Source organism: Sorex araneus, chromosome 5 (assembly GCF_027595985.1).
Source record: "Sorex araneus isolate mSorAra2 chromosome 5, mSorAra2.pri, whole genome shotgun sequence".
Taxonomy (NCBI): domain Eukaryota; kingdom Metazoa; phylum Chordata; class Mammalia; order Eulipotyphla; family Soricidae; genus Sorex; species Sorex araneus.
Window position 1 is genome coordinate 74691496 of NC_073306.1, and position 17176 is coordinate 74708671.

Here is a 17176-nt window from a genome sequence, read left to right on the forward strand (position 1 = left end):
TGGTAGAAGGTAGAAATTGAAAAAACTGTTATCCTTGCATAGAATGTCCATCCAAAAAATAGGTCCAATGCACCATGCTCCCTTTTTCTTCCTTTCCTTCCTTCCTTTCCTTCCTTTCCTTCCTTCTTTCCTTCCTTCTTTCTTCTTTCTTTCCTTTCTTTCTTTCTTTCTTTCTTTCTTTCTTTCTTTCTTTCTTTTCTTTCTTTCTTTCTTTCTTTCTTTCTTTCTTTCTTTCTTTCTTTCTCTTTCTCTCCTTCCTTCCTTCCTTCCTTCCTTCCTTCCTTCCTTCCTTCCTTCCTTCCTTCCTTCCTTCCTTCCTTCCTTCCTTTCTTTCTTTCTCTTTCTTTCTTTCTTTCTTTCTTTCTTTCTTTCTTTCTTTCTTTCTTCCTTTCTTTCTTCCTTTCTTTCCTCCTTCCTTCCTTCCTTCCTTCCTTCCTTCCTTCCTTCCTTCCTTCCTTCCTTCCTTCCCTCCTTCCTTCCTTCCTTCCTTCCTTCCTTCCTTCCTTCCTTCCTTCCTTCCTTCCTTCCTACCTTCCTTCCTTCCTTCCTTCCTTCCTTCCTTCCTTCCTTCCTTCCTTCCTACCTTCCTTCCTTCCTTCCTTCCTTCCTTCCTTCCTTTCTTTCTTTCTTTCTTTCTCTTCCTTCCTTCCTTCCTTCCTTCCTTCCTTTCTTTCTTTCTTTCTTTCTTTCTCTTCCTTCCTTCCTTCCTTCCTTCCTTCCTTCCTTCCTTCCTTCCTTCCTTCCTTCCTTTCTTTCTTTCTTTCTTTCTTTCTTTCTCTCTCTCTCTCTCTCTCTCTCTTTCTTTCTTTCTCTCTCTCTCTCTTTCTTTCTTTCTTTCTTTCTTTCTTTCTTTCTTTCTTTCTTTCTTTCTTTCTTTCTTTCTTTCTTTCTTTCTTTCTTTCTTTCTTTTCTTTCTTTCTTTCTTTCTTTCTTTCTTTCTTTCTTTCTTTCTTTCATCAGGACAAGTTTCAAGACATAAGACTGACATTTTAGGGGCTGAAGACATAGAGAACAGCGTTAAGGTGCTTGCCATGCATGCAACCAACCTGGGTTTAATTTCAAGCACTGCCCCATATGATCCCCAAACTCTGCCAAGAGTAAGCCCTGAGAATACCAGTTGTGGCCCCCAAACAAACAAATGACTGGCATTTGGCCCAAGTGAGGACTATCTAAGAACATGGTATCTATCATCCATCTATTTTTTTTCTTTTGGGGTCACACCCGGCAATGCACAGGGGTTACTCCTGGCTCATACACTCAGAAATTACCCCTGACAGTGCTTGGGGGACCATATGGGATGCTGAGAATCAAACCCAGGTCAGCTGTGTGCAAGGCAAATACCCTACCTGCTGTGCTATTGCTCCAGCCCCTCTTTTCTTTTCTTTTTTTTTAATTTATAGTTTTTGTTTTATTTATCCATTTAGATATACATTCTTGTATCAACTGTATAAGAAAAACATCACTCCGAAGTGATTGATTAATAATAGACAATAATGGAGCCCAAATATACAAAAATAATACAAATATTAGCTATAAAAGGATTTGAAATGAAAATCCCAGAAGCAGTTGCAATTTAAACTTCATAACATGTTGTGCAATAATTCGCTATATGCCAAGATAGAACATTTGTTTTTAATTCTGCTGAGAAATTTAAAGTACTTGAAGAGTTAACAAAGAAGGGTTTTTTCCACCCTGCTGCTCATTAATTAAGTGAAATGATTTTATTTTGCCACTTGGAGGTGTGAAATTGGCAAGTGTCGTTAATTCTTCTTTACAAATAACATTTAACTTCTGGGAAAGTTTTAGGGAAAAATCCAGGTAAAAATAACTTTACAAAAACAATGCTTGCTAATTTTATTGACAATTCTGTTCTTTCTGTGTGTGAATGTGGTAGTGTATGTATATGTCGATTCTTTGAGACATTAAAACATGCTTTGTCTTTTGCTGCTAATAAAGAAGTTTGACAAAATATCTATATAAGTGAGTAGAATACTCAGTAACAACAAAAATTATATCAAGGAATCACAGGGAATGGTGACAATGATGAAGATAATAATTTTGATGATAACTGTGTTTCAGGCATAGCACAAATTATTTCATCAGTCCTCATTACATTATGAGTGGGTGAAATTATTATTCTCACATCACTTATAGGTAATTGAGATACACAGCCAGAGTATTATTTTTCCAGGGTCTACAGCTAAGATTTGAACATTAAGATCATTTTAAGGGAATGCATATTCTTAGACTACAGTCAAAATTAGAATTCATCTCTTGACTCTCAGTCCATAAAAAAGATTATTTTTGTCTAATCCCAGTGACTCTGGACAAACTTTAGGTATTACCTGTGGGTAAAATTCTTATTTTATTTTAATTTAATTTTATTTTAGGCACCATGGTTTACAATACTGTTAATGATAGACCTTTAAACATAACACAGTCCCTCACCACACCCTCCTCCAGAGTGTCCACCTCCTTCCACTGCGGTCCCAGTGTCTTTTCCTCACCTTTGTTCCCTGGACCCTCCCCTGTAGTATCTTCCTACCAAGAACCAGATCTCAGTTTCTGTGAGCAAAATTCTTAATATTTCAGTTAAATCTTAGGTATTCACACTCAAAAGAGGAAATCCTGGGTTGGAGCGATAGTATACAAATAGAGAGATCGATTGTCATGCCCATGCATGGCATCAAATTGGGTACTATCCCCAGCAACCCATATAGTTTCCCAGGGCTTCTGGGAGTGGCCCCCAAACAAAAAAGCACCATAGAATGTAGTTCTGTTGTTCATTGATTTGTCAAGTGGGCATCAGTAACGTCTCCACTGTGAGACTTGTTGTTACTGTTTTTAGCATATGTTTTTAGCAAATATGCCACAGGTAGCTTGTAAGTAATGAAGTGAAGGAAGAGCATTTCCAGAGAGAAGTGAGGAGGGGGACACGTGGGAGGGAATAAAGCCCCAGGGGTTGTCAGGGGTCAGACCTTGTGGAGCCTTTGCTAGTCCTGAGAAGAGATTCTGGATAGTTTAGTGAAGTCAAAAACGTTGTCCTTGAAAAAATTTCATCCATAATGATCAGAGACTAGACCCAAGCTTTATTTGCCATTAATTTCTTAATGAGCATGAAGCTGTTAAATTTCAAACAACTTCCAAAAGATTACAGTCTTTTTCATGGACTCTCTCTCTGTCGCTCTGTCTCTGTCTCTGTCTGTCTGTCTGTCTGTCTGTCTTTCCCTCATTCCTTCTCCCCCTTTTGCCTCCCTTTCTTCCTTCTCATCTCCTCTCTATCCCCATATCTCATATTTGAGGAACATGGTTTCCTGAAACCAATCTCTCCCTTCCTACTATAGTCTAAAAAACTTCTAGGGAACTACCAGGAGAGTTTATCAAATATTAATTATACAACTGTATCACTTTCATCCCGTTGTTCATTGATTTACTCGAGCAGGCACCAGTAACATCTATATTACATTCAGCCCTGAGATTTTAGCAGCCTCTCCTTACTCATCTTTCCCAATGATTGAAGGCTCTATCAGGGTCAGGGGAATGAGACCTATTGTTACTGTTTTTGGCATAACAAATATGGCACGAGTAGCGCAAGCCAGCCTCTGTCATGAGGGTGGGATACTCTCAGTAGCTTGCTGGGCTCTCTGAGATGTATGTATATATCTTTTACTGTATTGGGGATATGAATACGCCATGGGGAGCTTGCCAAGCTCTCCCAAGTGGGCACTAGACTCTTGGTAGCTTGTCAGGTTTCCAAGAGGGAGAACTAGGCTACTAGATGTTTAGGTTCCAGAGATCTTCAACTGTTGAGACTCTGCTCAGACCAGCCCCTCTTTTCTAAGAATAAAATAAAAATAAAAGAAACAGTTTCATATAAAACTGTACTCTACATGGTCATTTGAATATATAATTAATTTAGCTGTAGATTTAAAATATTGCTTGAGCATCAGTAGTTTATTTGGTCAAGGCAGAAGATAAGCTACAACTTCATTAATTTGGTAGTTTTGTTGATCTAATTGGTTTTGAGAATAAGAGCACAATGTTTTAAGGATCTTATTATCTTACACTAAAAAAGTAACAGCCAGAAAGTCATTCACCAAAGATGGGAATATTTCACAGTATAGTTCTGAGTGATGTGAAAATGTTCATTTCCACACATTTAAAATACATTATATAGGGTTTCATAATTTTGAAGTTCACAGTGCTAATTTTTGAGAAAATTTTAATCTTGAAAATGGGAAGGTCAAATGTAAGCGATACAGGAATTTGTTAAGGTTTAAAAATAGATGGTTTTGAAAGTGCTAAATAATTTTGTTGATAATTAATCATGATTTAATATGATTTAAAATTCCATCTAAGAATTTCTTTTCTAAAGAAGCTGTCACTGTCACTGTTATCCTGTTGCTCATCAATTTGCTCGAGCGGGCAGCAGTAACGTCTCCATTGTGAGACTTGTTACTGTTTTTGGCATATCAAATACGCCACGGATAGTTTGCCAGACTTTGCCGTGCAGGTGGGATACTCTTGGTAGCTTGCCGGGCTCTCTGAGAGGGACGGAGGAATCAAACTCTGGTCTGCCACATGCAAGGCAAACGCCCTACCTGCTGTGTGCTATCGCTCCAGCCCTTCTAAAGAAGCTATTCTATTAAAATTTAATTCAGACACTATAAAATGCATAGATCTTAAGTATACAGTCCAAAGTCTTTTAAGAAATGTAGATAAGCATATTATATAACAGATGTGATTTGACAGATTATAAGGCTTTTCATTTTTTCATTTTTATTTTTTATTGAGTCACCTGAGATACAGAGTTATAAAGCTGTTTATGATCAGGGTTCAGTCAGACAGTGTTCCACACCCATCCCTCCACCACTGTAAATTTCCTACCACCAATGTCCTCAGTTTCCCTTCCACCACCCTCTCCCCAACATGTCTCTATAGCAGCACTTTCCTTCTTTCTTTCTCTGTCTGTCTCTGTCTCTATCTCTGTCTCTGTCTCTCTGTCTCTATCTCTGCCTTTGTCTCTGTCTCGCTGTCTGTCTGTCTGTCTGTCTGTCTCCACCCTTTGGGGCACTATGGTTTGTAATACAGGTACTGAGAGGTTATCATGTTTGTTCCTTTGCCTGTTTTCAGCACACAGTTCTTATCCAAAGTGCTCATTCTCTCATTCTCTACTATCTTTGTCATGTTGGTCCCTTCTCTATCCCAATTGCCTTCTCCCTCAGCATATAAGGTAGGCTTTTAACCATGGACCAATCTTCCTGGCCCTTGTTTGTACTGTCCTTGGGTATTGGTGGGTATTGGTCTTTTATTAAGTCTCTCTCTCTCTCTCTATATATATATATACATATACATATACATATACACATATATTTCCCAAAAATAAGTGCCATCATTCTATGTCTGTCCCCCTTCTGGTTAAGATTGAATGTAGGATATTTCTTATCAGTTTAAGGTTTTTCTTTTAATTTAGGCAAATGTCATAGTGACTGACTGGAGTGGGGCTCATGGAGACGATCCATACACCCTACAATACCAAGGATGTGGAAAAGAGGGAAAGTACATTCATTTCACCTCAAACTTTCTACTAGATGATGACTTAATAGCTGGTTATGGATCACGAGGTAAGTGTAGACAATAACGAAATACATATTGCGTATTATTATTGACAATACTCTGGTTCCTTGGGGCTAAATGTGAACCTAAAGCCTGCCAGGGTGTCACCATGAAGATGGGGAGAGAGGCATGTGTTCAAGAAAAGATGAGGAGCAGAAAGAGCTAGAAAGACATTATCACTAGATTAGTGGTCCAAACAGTGTTATAGGAACTTGGTGAAGGGAGAGAACAGTTTAAGTTAATGGTGGCCAGGAAAGGCCACACAAAGGAGATTATCTTCAAGGTTACATAGTTTCTTGATCAATAGAAAGAAGGAAGAAAACAGTGGGAAACATATAAAGAAAACTATGACTATCGAAGGAAGAAGCCAGCAGAATTGAGAGCAGGGGCAGTAGACCCTGTGAACATGCCGTTTGGGGAGTGAAGTAGATGGAGAAAATGTTTAAATACATTTGGGAATGTATGAGTCACCACTGAAGATTTACAAGTGCAGGCATAGCACTGCTATCAGACCCAATTTCAGGCGCACACTGCTTGAAGACCAATATTCAAGAGACAAGAGGTGGTCTGAGAATAGCAGGTTTGTTTAGGTGTTAGCAACCTTAGAATATGGGGGACTTGTTGCCTCCAGTACCCATCTTGTCTGCACAGACCTAAGAAGAGTATTTTTTTAATCTACAAAGAGATCTTGGGGGTGGGCTCCACGCACTCTTGGCAATGCTTGGGGGACCTGGGAACCGCTCCTGGTAGAACTCAGTCAACCTAACCAGGTTGTTCAATTTGTGGGTCAGAGGATGTGGTGCTTTGGGGGCCCACAGTGCCAGCAATCAAACAGTTTACACACATGCAAAGCATGTGCCATCTCCCAGCCTGAGAAAGCATGTCTGGGAATAGTGGGTTCTAAGTGTGTAGGTGCCAGAGTAATCAATAAACTCCTCATGGGTGGGTCCTCTGAGGCACATTCCATCTAAACTGCATGCCTGAACCAAGTTTTTGAGGAAAGGATCAACCTGTTTTTACCTTAGAATTTGCGGGGAAGAACAAGGTAAGGACGACTGCTCCTATCCAGATGATCTTGCTGGCCTTGCGTTTGTTTTTAATTTTTAAATTCAATTCTTAACTTTTGGGAGACTGGTGTCAACACTATCAAAGCAGTAGTTGAGCAAGATGAATCTGGGAGTGTGTATAATCTGACTCTCAGATCAAAGAGATAAAAAGTGGTATCAGGAACACTAGAACTTTAAGTGTAAAGCTATACAAAGTTGAGACAGTGAGATATAAATAAAGGACAGGAAAGAATTTGTAAGCACTTCACATGTGTCGACAGTTTTGCTATTAACTCTTCAAATGGTGTCTTATTTAATCTTAATAGCTCTAAGTGGGAAGAGATTCCAAAGAAACTGCACAAAAACTGGAGAAACAACCCAAACAAAAACAAACACAAAAACAAACTCAAAAGCCCCCCCAAAAAGTCAGAAACAGAACTGCTAGAGCGAAATGCAAGGGTGTGTGTGTGTGTGTGTGTGTGTGTGTGTGTGTGTGTGTGTGTGTGTAATCTCTAATGGGAGGCAACATTAAAGAATTAAACAAGTTTTTATGTTAGAAATTGACAGAACCAATTTGAAGGTGAAATTCACAAACTAGGATTTAGCCACACTGAATAGGAGACATATGATTCTACCAGTGAAAGGCCCACATGTAGTTGATTATAGACACTGGAATTTGAGAGCAGACTTCTAGGTTTGGAGACAGAATTTAGTGAAAAGCTCTGAGGCAGCTGTTGAGAGCGAAAAATCAACAGGTCCAAGGTTAATACTGCATTCTTAGTTTAAAAAAAGCCATTTAAATAGTGAATTTGAAATGATGTCATCACTTTCATCCTCATTTGAATCTAAATAGATTTTGTTAGCCCTTGTACAGCTAGCAGGAAGTAGAGCAACACATGCTATAAACACACTTTATAAAACAACTTATAGAATTTTATACAAATATTTCAATCCTGCTGACCATGAGGTGCTGATAACATCTTCACAAATATAGGACTTGGGGACAGAGTGATAATACAGCAGGTAGAAGATTTGCCTTGCACATAGATGACCAGGGTAAGACCCCTGGCACCCTATATGGTCACCCCAAGTCCTCCAGGACGTATCCCTGAGTCAGGAGTAAGCCCTGAGCACCTCAAGGTGTGTGGGGAAACACATACAATACACACACACACACACACACACACACACACACACACACACACACAGAGTCTTTTCTTGCATTTTTATTTATTTTGGCTTGGGTTCCACACCTGGCGGTTCTCAGGGTTTCACTCCTGGCTCTGAGTTCTGGAATTATTCTAGGCAGGCTATGGTGATCATATGGGATGCTGGGAACAGAACCCAGGTCAGCTGTGCGTGCGTGCATGTGTGTGTGTGTGTGTGCAAGGTAAATGCCCTACCTGCTCCAATCCCTTCCAGAAATTAAAAATTCCATGACTAAGCATAATTTTTTCCTTAATACCTTCAGCCTAGATTGTTCAGCTCCCTTCTTCTGTGCCATATTCCAAAAATTGCACAATTTGCTGGAGTATGAGTCAACACAGCAAACAAGTTCTTGGTTCAAAGAATTGAGAATTAAAGGAAAAGAAACTTAATCCTATCTGAAGTCTCAAAATTGAAGAAAATGCTAGATATTTGAAGGCCAAGATAAGAATTTGATTATGAGGATAGAGATAAACATGAAGAGTTAGATATAAATGTAAATATAGAAAATGAGGGATAAGTTATAGAGAAAGGACAATTATAGAGAAAGGACAGTGGGAACTTTATAGGAGGCATTTGATCTGTTTTTGCTCTTTCTTTTCTCCATGGGGCCAGGGTATTATTTCATTTTATTGCTCCAGATAAGAAAGTTGTATAAAAATAAAAGACTGTGTGAATGGATAACACAAGCTAGAGGATAGGAAAACTTTTTATTATGTTTATTTCTAGCAGTTTTGGAGCTTAGGAACTCAGAAAGTCTAAAAGCAAGGCACTGGCAGATTCCATATCTGGAGAGAACCACTTCCTGTCCCACTGACACATTGTACCCTCACATAGCAGGAAGAAGAAAAGAACTCTTTGGCACTAGTTCCATTCATCTCTCCACCTCATGACTTAACCATTTTCCCAAACTACCACCCACCACCTCCTAATATAGTCCATGGATTAGGATTTCAGTATAAAATGAGGAAAGGGGTATATACAATTGGCCAGTTCACTGCACTTAGGTTTTTTTCTTTCCTTTTCTACAAATCCTAAAATTATAGGCCTGTGTGAAGTTAAATGGAAACCTGTTAGGCAGCTTCACTGAGGAAATGAGATGCTGTGGGGATTTCTTACTAGTTGCATAAAAGCATGCAAAGAGTGATTCACTGGTTTGCATGTAGATGACTAAACATATTTTCACAATGCCTCTTTGATGAGCATAGGGAGATGGGAATAGAATAGGGAAGATGAAAGTGGGAGAGTCTGCACTTCAACCCTTCTGAGTGAATAGCTACAAGGTTTCTGTAAATGATCCATCATGGATGCATGCATGATTGAGCTAGCAATCCCAATGGGCTACATGAGATCATCTAAGAGAGTAGTAGATAATACCACTACTTTTGTGCAATCATACTTGACAACTTTCCAAAAAAATTGCCTTATGACCCAGACCCAATTCTAAGAACGTGGTCTCATTGTCTAATTACCACTGTACACTTCATCAGTGGTGTTTTATCTTCATGCATTATCAAGGTCCGTTGCTGAGGCTTGAGGATCTGAAAAGAGATTGTCTTTCTTCCACAGGCAGAGTGTTTGCCCATGAATGGGCCCATCTCCGATGGGGTGTGTTTGATGAATATAACAATGAGAAACCTTTCTATATAAATGGGAAAAATCAAATTAAACCGACAAGGTTAGTATTTCATCTTATCTTTAAAATTCATGATTTCTTTTTTTTACTTTAAAATGAATTGGAGGGCGGGTTATGAGTGCAGAAATTCTAGGATCAAGGCACTGACAGATTCCCCGTCCAGAGTAAACCATTTCTGGTTACACTGGAAGGTATCTGTTGAAGAGATAAGATAATAGGTAAGGTGCTTGCCTTGCACATTGTAAACCCAGGTTTGATCCCTATCACCCCATATGACCTCCTGAGCCCCAATGGGAGTGATTCCTGAGCACAGAACCAGGAGTAAACCCTGAGTGTTGCCAGGTGTGGACCTCAAGCCAAATATATAACTAAAGTGAGCTAGAGGGACTAGGAGATAGTACAGTTATTAGGGCAATGCCTGACATGACCCTGATCCAAGATGGATCCCTGGCACTACACACATCCCCAAACAGTATCGGGTGCAACCTCCAGCTCCACACAGTGTGGCTTCCAGCAATGCAAGGCCTGAGCAGCACACAATCCCTGGGCCCTTGTGCTAAACCACTGCTCTGCCCCCCCGACTAAGAACTGTGGGGGATCTCTGGGCCTGCTGAAAATCTCTCAGGAGGACCCTTCTCCCCAGTCAAATTGATAATGGCACCTAAAATGCCATGATGAGAATCATTTTTTTAAAAAAGTGAATGTATTTAAAAAATACATTTTAAAATTAATTTAAAAAAACTTCTCTTTTATGTGTGGTGAGAAGGGGCACACCCAGCAGTGCTCAGAGCTTACTCCTGGCTCTGTGCTCAGGGATCATTCCTGGTGGGCTCAGGGAACCATATGGGATGCTGGGGATTGAACCTAGTTCAGCTGTGTGGATTAGGCAAGCACATTATCTACTGCTATAGCAATACTATTTCTCCTGCCCCCACCTCCGCAATTTAAATTTTTTTTTAAGTCTCTAAGTTCTATTGCATTTTAAAATTAGATATTAAATTAGTAAGTATTACCGTTCTTTTTTCTAGAAAATGTTTCTCTATATCTGAAAGCTCCCCCCACTTTTTTTTTTGGTAGACTGTGGTGTTTCCTTCACCCAAACTGTCTGTCATGAAAACTGCACTTTGCTTTCTTCCCTTTGCTCCATTTTTTCATCTGTCATGTGTCCATGGGCTGGAGCGATAGCACAGCCGGTAGGGCATTTGCCTTGCATGAGGCTGATCTGGGTTCAATTCCTCCATCCCTCTCGGAGAGGCCGGCTAACTACTGAGAGTATCCCGCCCGCACGGCAGAGCCTGGCAAGAGCATTGTGGCATATTTGATATGCCAAAAACGGTAACAAGTCTCACAATGGAGATGTTACTGTGCCCACTCGAGCAAGTAAATTAACAATGGGATAACAGTGCTACAGTGCTAGTAATCAATTAGTATTTAGTAAAAAATTAGTATAAACTTACATTGTTCAAAAAAAAACAATATCTCTCTTCTTTCTTTTTCATTTTGGGCAGAGAGAGACTGAGAGGCAGAAAGAGTGAGAGAGAAAGAGAGAGCGAGAGAGAGAGAACAGAAGAGAGAGAGAGAGAATAAAAGCACCTGCCATAGAGGCAGGCTGGGGGGTGGGAGGTGGAGGGTTATGGGAGGGAACCTGGGGACACTGGTGCTGGGAAATGTACACTAGTGGAGAGATGGGTGTCGGAATACTGTTGACTGAAATCCAATTATGAACAGCTTTGTAAGGGTCTATCTCACAGTGATTCAGTAACAAATATAAAATTAATATTTTTAAATACAAATATCGAATTAAAAAATAAATAAGTAAAATAAAATAAACCCAATGCTAGAAAAATTAAGTTTTCTTAGGAATTGTGTTTCTACCACTATCTTCGCCTTTATCTTATCCTCTCTAAGCAACTATTTTTATTAGTTTCATGCTAATTCTTCATATTTCTTTTTCAGACAGATATAAATATATACATATATATATCATTCCTCACTAACAAAACAAAAAACAGTTCAGTGTCCCGTATTTGTATATGCCAGTCACCTAGTTGCTTATCTGGCTAATTACCAATATTTTTATTACCAATAATATTTCATATTAAAACATTTTATAGTGAGTGAGAGTGAAGCCTTAATCATCATTTTGATACATACCTATTCCTGTTCTAAATTATTATTTTTTACTTCCCATAACATCATTTTCGATTGTTTTTTCAAAAAGGCTTTTTGAGTGTATGTGTGTATGTGTGAAGCAAGACGATTTTTTAAAAAAATTTTATGAATTACCGTGAAATAGTTACAAGCTTTCATGTTTGGGTTATAATCACACAATGATCAAGCACCCATCCCTTCACCAATGTACATTCCCCACCACCAATATCCCCAGTATACCCCCCCTTTCCCACCCTCCCCCTGCCTCCATGGCAGACAATGTTCCCCATACTTTCTCTCTACTTTGGGTCATTATGGCTTGCAGCACAGACAGAGAGGTCACCATGTTTGGTCCATTATCTACTTTCAGCATGCATCTCCCATCCCAACTGGTTCCTCCAGCCATCATTTTCTTACTGATCACTTTTCTATTCCATCTGCCTTCTCTCCTCCGATCATGAAGCAGTCTTCCAGCTATGGGGCAATCCTCCTATTCCTTGTATCTACTGTCCTTGGGTGTCAAACTCCTGTGATGTTATTCTATACTCCACAAATATGTGCAGTCCTTTTGTGTCTGTCCCTCTCTTTCTGATTCATTTCACTTGGCGCGATACTCTCCATGTCTATCCATTTATAAGTAAATTTCATGACTTCACCTCTCCTAACAGCTGCATAGTATTCCATTGTGTAGATGTACCAAAGTTTCTTTAACCAGTCATCTGTTTTAGGGCACTTGGATTGTTTCCAGATTTTGGCTATTGTGAACAGTGCAAGCAAGACAATTTTAATAGAATGGAATGTGACAGGATAGGAAGGGAGAAATATGTGTTCAAGAGAGAACATGGGTTTCTCCAGAGCCAGAGTGGATGGAAATAGGCAAACAAAGAAACAGTGAGACAAGTAAGCGAGATACGTGTTCGAGAGGACATGTCCTTGAAGAGCAAGCCTGAAAAGGAATCATTTTTATATTTCATTATTACACGTGTATTATTTTTTCCTCTCATATGCATGCTGCTCAAACTCTTCCATGGCCTCAGAAAAATTCAACCTGATTCCCCAAAGCTTTTGCTTTCCTTCTTTTTTTTTTTTTTAATTTAAATGGGAAAGTCCTTGGCAATACAGAACCATTTAACAGAATAAAACTATTTAAATTAAGATGAAGTGTATTTTTAAAATTAATCTGATCATTAGAGTCAAATTTTTATGTTATATATCTAGCAACTTGTAAGCCTTGCAACAATTATTATATGAATCAATGAGGAAGAAACAAATATTTATAAAATAGACGAAATTTCTCTTTGTTTTAGGTGTTCATCTGATGTTACAGGTGTTTTTGTGTGTGAAGAAGGTCCTTGTCCCCAAGAAAACTGCATTATTAGTAAGCTTTTCAAAGAAGGGTGCATGTTTATATATAATAGCACCCAAAATGCAACAGCATCAATAATGTTCATGCAAAGTTTATCTTCTGTAAGTATGGTTTTGGAATGGCAAAGTCCTGTAAGGTCCCATATCTTCTAGGTATATTGATGCATTTTAAATATTTAAACAAAAAGAGAATTAAGATTCACTATGTTTTAGACCTCGGGGAACTTTAGTGTTCATATTTTCCAGGAGAAAAAACAACAACAAAGTACTCTGAGATGATTATTCCTTTGGAAAAGTGATTATCTGTTTTCCAGAGAAGCTGCTTTAACTAGATGAGTCCCGGAGACCTCAAAATATTTTTTCTAATTGGTGATTTTTTCATTTTTTGCCTGATTCATTATGTTTTTAATTTATATCCTTAATATCTGAAGACAACATAATTCAATTTATAGTTCATCCACATTGTCTGTGACTAGGTTCATTTGTGAGATGTTTTGAAAGACCTATATAGAGAGAGCGGAAAGAGCTAAACACAAATCAACAAAAAATCAGTTCTACTCCTGTTTCCCCATGCTACTAAGAAACCCATGCCCTTAAGAAATTATTAACCTTTGAACCTGCAGTTTCCTCTTCTTTGAAATTAGAGATGGAACTAGGTCAAGGTTTCCTTCTAAAGCTGACCACCCGGGGCTCTGCTAGTTGACTGCATTCCTTCATTGTATCCACATAGCCACTAGGAATAGATGGTAACATATTTCTTTGAATTACAAACCACACTCTTAAAGAGGATGTAGAAATACTGCTTAATACTGCTTAAGTGAATGGATTTACTTCTATTAAATGAGTTATATTTGGGACCAAAGAGATAGTACAGAAGGTAAGAAGGTTAAGGTGCTGCCTTGTATGTGGCTGACTCCCTGTTCCTCTCTCTTCCTCTCCTCTCCTGATTCCCCCAGCACTGCCATGGGTCACTCCTTAAAACAGAGGCAGAAATATTGACCCTAAGAACTGCTGAGTGCCAACAACCCCCATCTCACCCCAAGTGAGCTTTAAGTTGGCTTTCTTCTTAACTTGTTCTTACAGAGATTAATATTTGAATTAGATCAGTTTATGTTAACTGATTAATAAATGAACAAGTAACAGTTATTCAATGTGCTTTCAAGACACGGAATAACCAAGATAACATCTCTTTGAGTGTTTTATTTAACACAATAACATACCAGGGAGGTGGGAGAGATTATTTCGTTTGCTCAAGACAGATGTATATAAGATATATATACATCATCTGCTCTTGTTATCTAAGTATAACAAACCTTAATTGAGGTTGATCTCACAACCTGAAAAAGGTGTCAGTATTCCAAACAAAGTTTGATTCAGTTCCATTTTTGAAGGAAATGAGGGTATTGTCATATTACTTCTTAGTTCTCTCACCTTGAAGTTTCGGTTGAACCTTTTGTTGACTAAGAATGAGAAGTATGCTCTTTGAGAGAGATGTGCTTTGCTTTCTGATGGATTTTGATCTCCTTCTAGGTGGTTGAATTCTGTAATGCAAGTACCCACAACCAAGAAGCTCCAAACCTACAGAACCAAATGTGCAGCCTTAGAAGTACATGGGATGTCATTATAGATTCCTCTGACTTCAGTCAGAGCTTTCCTCTGAACGGGACAGAACTTCCACCTCCTCCCACGTTCTCACTGATGCAGGCTGGTGACAAAGTGGTCTGTTTAGTGTTGGATGTGTCCAGCAAGATGGCAGAGGTAACGATTTGAGCTAAAATGGTTACAGGCCATTCATCATTTTTTACCCAATCAGTTTTTAGTCCTTTTTAATTTTATGGGGGGTGTTGGTGAAGGTTGGGGCAAGAGTGTGGTGGGAGAGACCAGAAGTTTGTAATTGTTATGGTTAAGCCCTTCATTCCCAACTCTCATTTTTTCTACTTGCACTCTTCTCTAATGAGGACTCTTTTTCAAAACTTTAACATGTAAAGCTCCTGCTTGGCCAAGTTCCACTCACAGGCAAATATGCCATGAGGCAAACATGTCTGGTTGAGGCAAGAGAGAGACTTTGTAGTGGGTGTGCATAACCACTGTGCATGTATTCCTAGGTCACTGAGTACCAAATCTGTATCTCAGTCATCTGACATTCTAGCTTCTAGAAACCCCTTTTGAAGACCTCAGAATTATCAGATAAAGGTTAAAGGCTTAATCTCTGAAACTTGGCAAATCTGTTTTAAATTCATTTACTGTCTAAGTAATGAAAAATAATTTCTCTGAACCTCAGTTTCCTCATCAGTAAAACCAGAATAACAGTTACATATTTGTAGGGTGTGACAAAATGATCTCATAGCAGCTCATAGGAGCCAATTGTTAGGATTCAAATTTAAGGAAATTGGTGGAAACAGGTGGAGGGAGGTGCAGAGAGGAAGTATAGAAATTAAGCTATTTGCCTAGCATGCTCCACACCCCAGTTCAATCTCTGGCACTGCATATGGTCCCTGAAGCACCAGTTAGTCTTAAGCACAGAACCAGGAATAAGACCTGAACACTGCAAGGTGTAGTCCAAAAACAAACAAACAAACAAAACCAACAAAAAATCATTAAAATTTTTTTTCATAAAATTTTCAATTGTTAAACACAAACATCATTAGAAATTAAGCAAAATATAAATAAATAAATAAATAATGCTTAAGATGTCTCATTTCCTAATAATTTTTCTATTATTTGCTACTATCTGTGCACTGAGTCAGTATATTAGAGCTCATATGCCAAGTTTGATCCACTGGCTTATTTTTTAAAAACAAATAAAATCAACTCATCAATAGAATTTCACACACATGAAAATATCTGAAGTTAAAGTGTCAGTGACCCAAAATAAAGTTTGTAGAAATACAATAATGATTAGTTCCCCATGTTATCTATGATTCACTATTAGTGTTAAAAGAGTAGAGATTAGTAGTTGCAAAAGAGAGCATATCCACCCAGTCTGAAATACTTATATTTACTATCTGGCCCTTTATTGAAAATGTCTGTTGTTTCCTTATCTGCGCTTTTGTGATGAGTTCTGGTCTCATGCATCTGGATGGGTCTGGATGGGTCCACTACTACTCCTTTTCCCAGTCTGCATTCAATGATGCTCCATTGACTGTTGGTGATCATCCGTGATGGAAGTATTTACCCCATAGAAATAGTTGCCATAAATGAGACATGTCTATTTCTTTCTTCCTCTGTACTTCCCTTTCTCCGTTCCCAGAATTTCCATTTTAAAACATTTTCCAACATACCACCATCTGCCTACCCACTACTGAGTTTCATTGAGGGGAAATAAGTAAGATGAACTCTACTGTTCATATATGTTAACTATGTATGAACTTCCTGGTTTGAATATGAAATTTATGGTTCATATATTTAGCTGATATTTTATTATAGTATACTTGGACAATGGGAGAATTTATTCATCTGGGTTTTATGGATCAATACTGAACATTGGCTTTTTTTCTTTGCATGCCTATGAAATATTAGGAACACCACACATCCATTCAGGATATGGATAATTTTGTAGGCTTGCCTATTTGCACTTGACTAGGATGTGATGGTTTCAAATTTGTTTCAAGGAAAATTATACTGGCCACATGATCAGCGTAGTGCTTCCAGAGCCTTGGAAACAAGGTACCAGAGTAGGGAGATAGCTCAATGGTAGAGCATATACCTCACATGTGCATGTCCTGAGTTTGAGTTCTGGCACTGCATGCCCAGCACTACAGGATGTAGGCTTGGTGGTCCCTAAGTATCTCTGGGTCTACTCCCACCTCCATAATACGGTTTTGGCAGTTCCCAATCACCTCCAACCAGAACAGCTGTGGCTAGTGACAGGTTTCACTCTACTGAGAGTAATCCTAGGACTCTGAGAATTGCTTGCTGGGGTTCCAAGGAAGAAAAATAAAACAAGTGACCCTTGTGAATCCACTAGTAGTATCACTGAATGTGTTTATTCAGTAGTATCACTGAATGTGTTTATTAATATTACTTTTGTTTGATTAGAAATTCAAAGTATAACTGTGCTGTTATGTCCTATCTCTGTTGATCTTCATAGCAACTTTATTAAATGAAGAAAGACTTTATCTCAAATCAGGTATTTGGCTAGTGTGAGATTTTAACT

The 17176-nt window shown here is 38.6% G+C and overlaps 1 protein-coding gene across 1 annotated transcript in view; it reads left to right on the forward strand.

The window, feature by feature from the left end:
- Positions 1–17176, forward strand: part of CLCA2 (chloride channel accessory 2) — a 50437-nt gene that overhangs the window by 4551 nt on the left and 28710 nt on the right. The window contains exons 3-6 of the mRNA XM_004603628.2: positions 5474–5624; positions 9438–9546; positions 12963–13122; positions 14551–14778. Of these exons, the coding sequence (XP_004603685.2) occupies positions 5474–5624; positions 9438–9546; positions 12963–13122; positions 14551–14778 (648 nt within the window). The remainder of the gene's footprint in view (positions 1–5473; positions 5625–9437; positions 9547–12962; positions 13123–14550; positions 14779–17176) is intronic.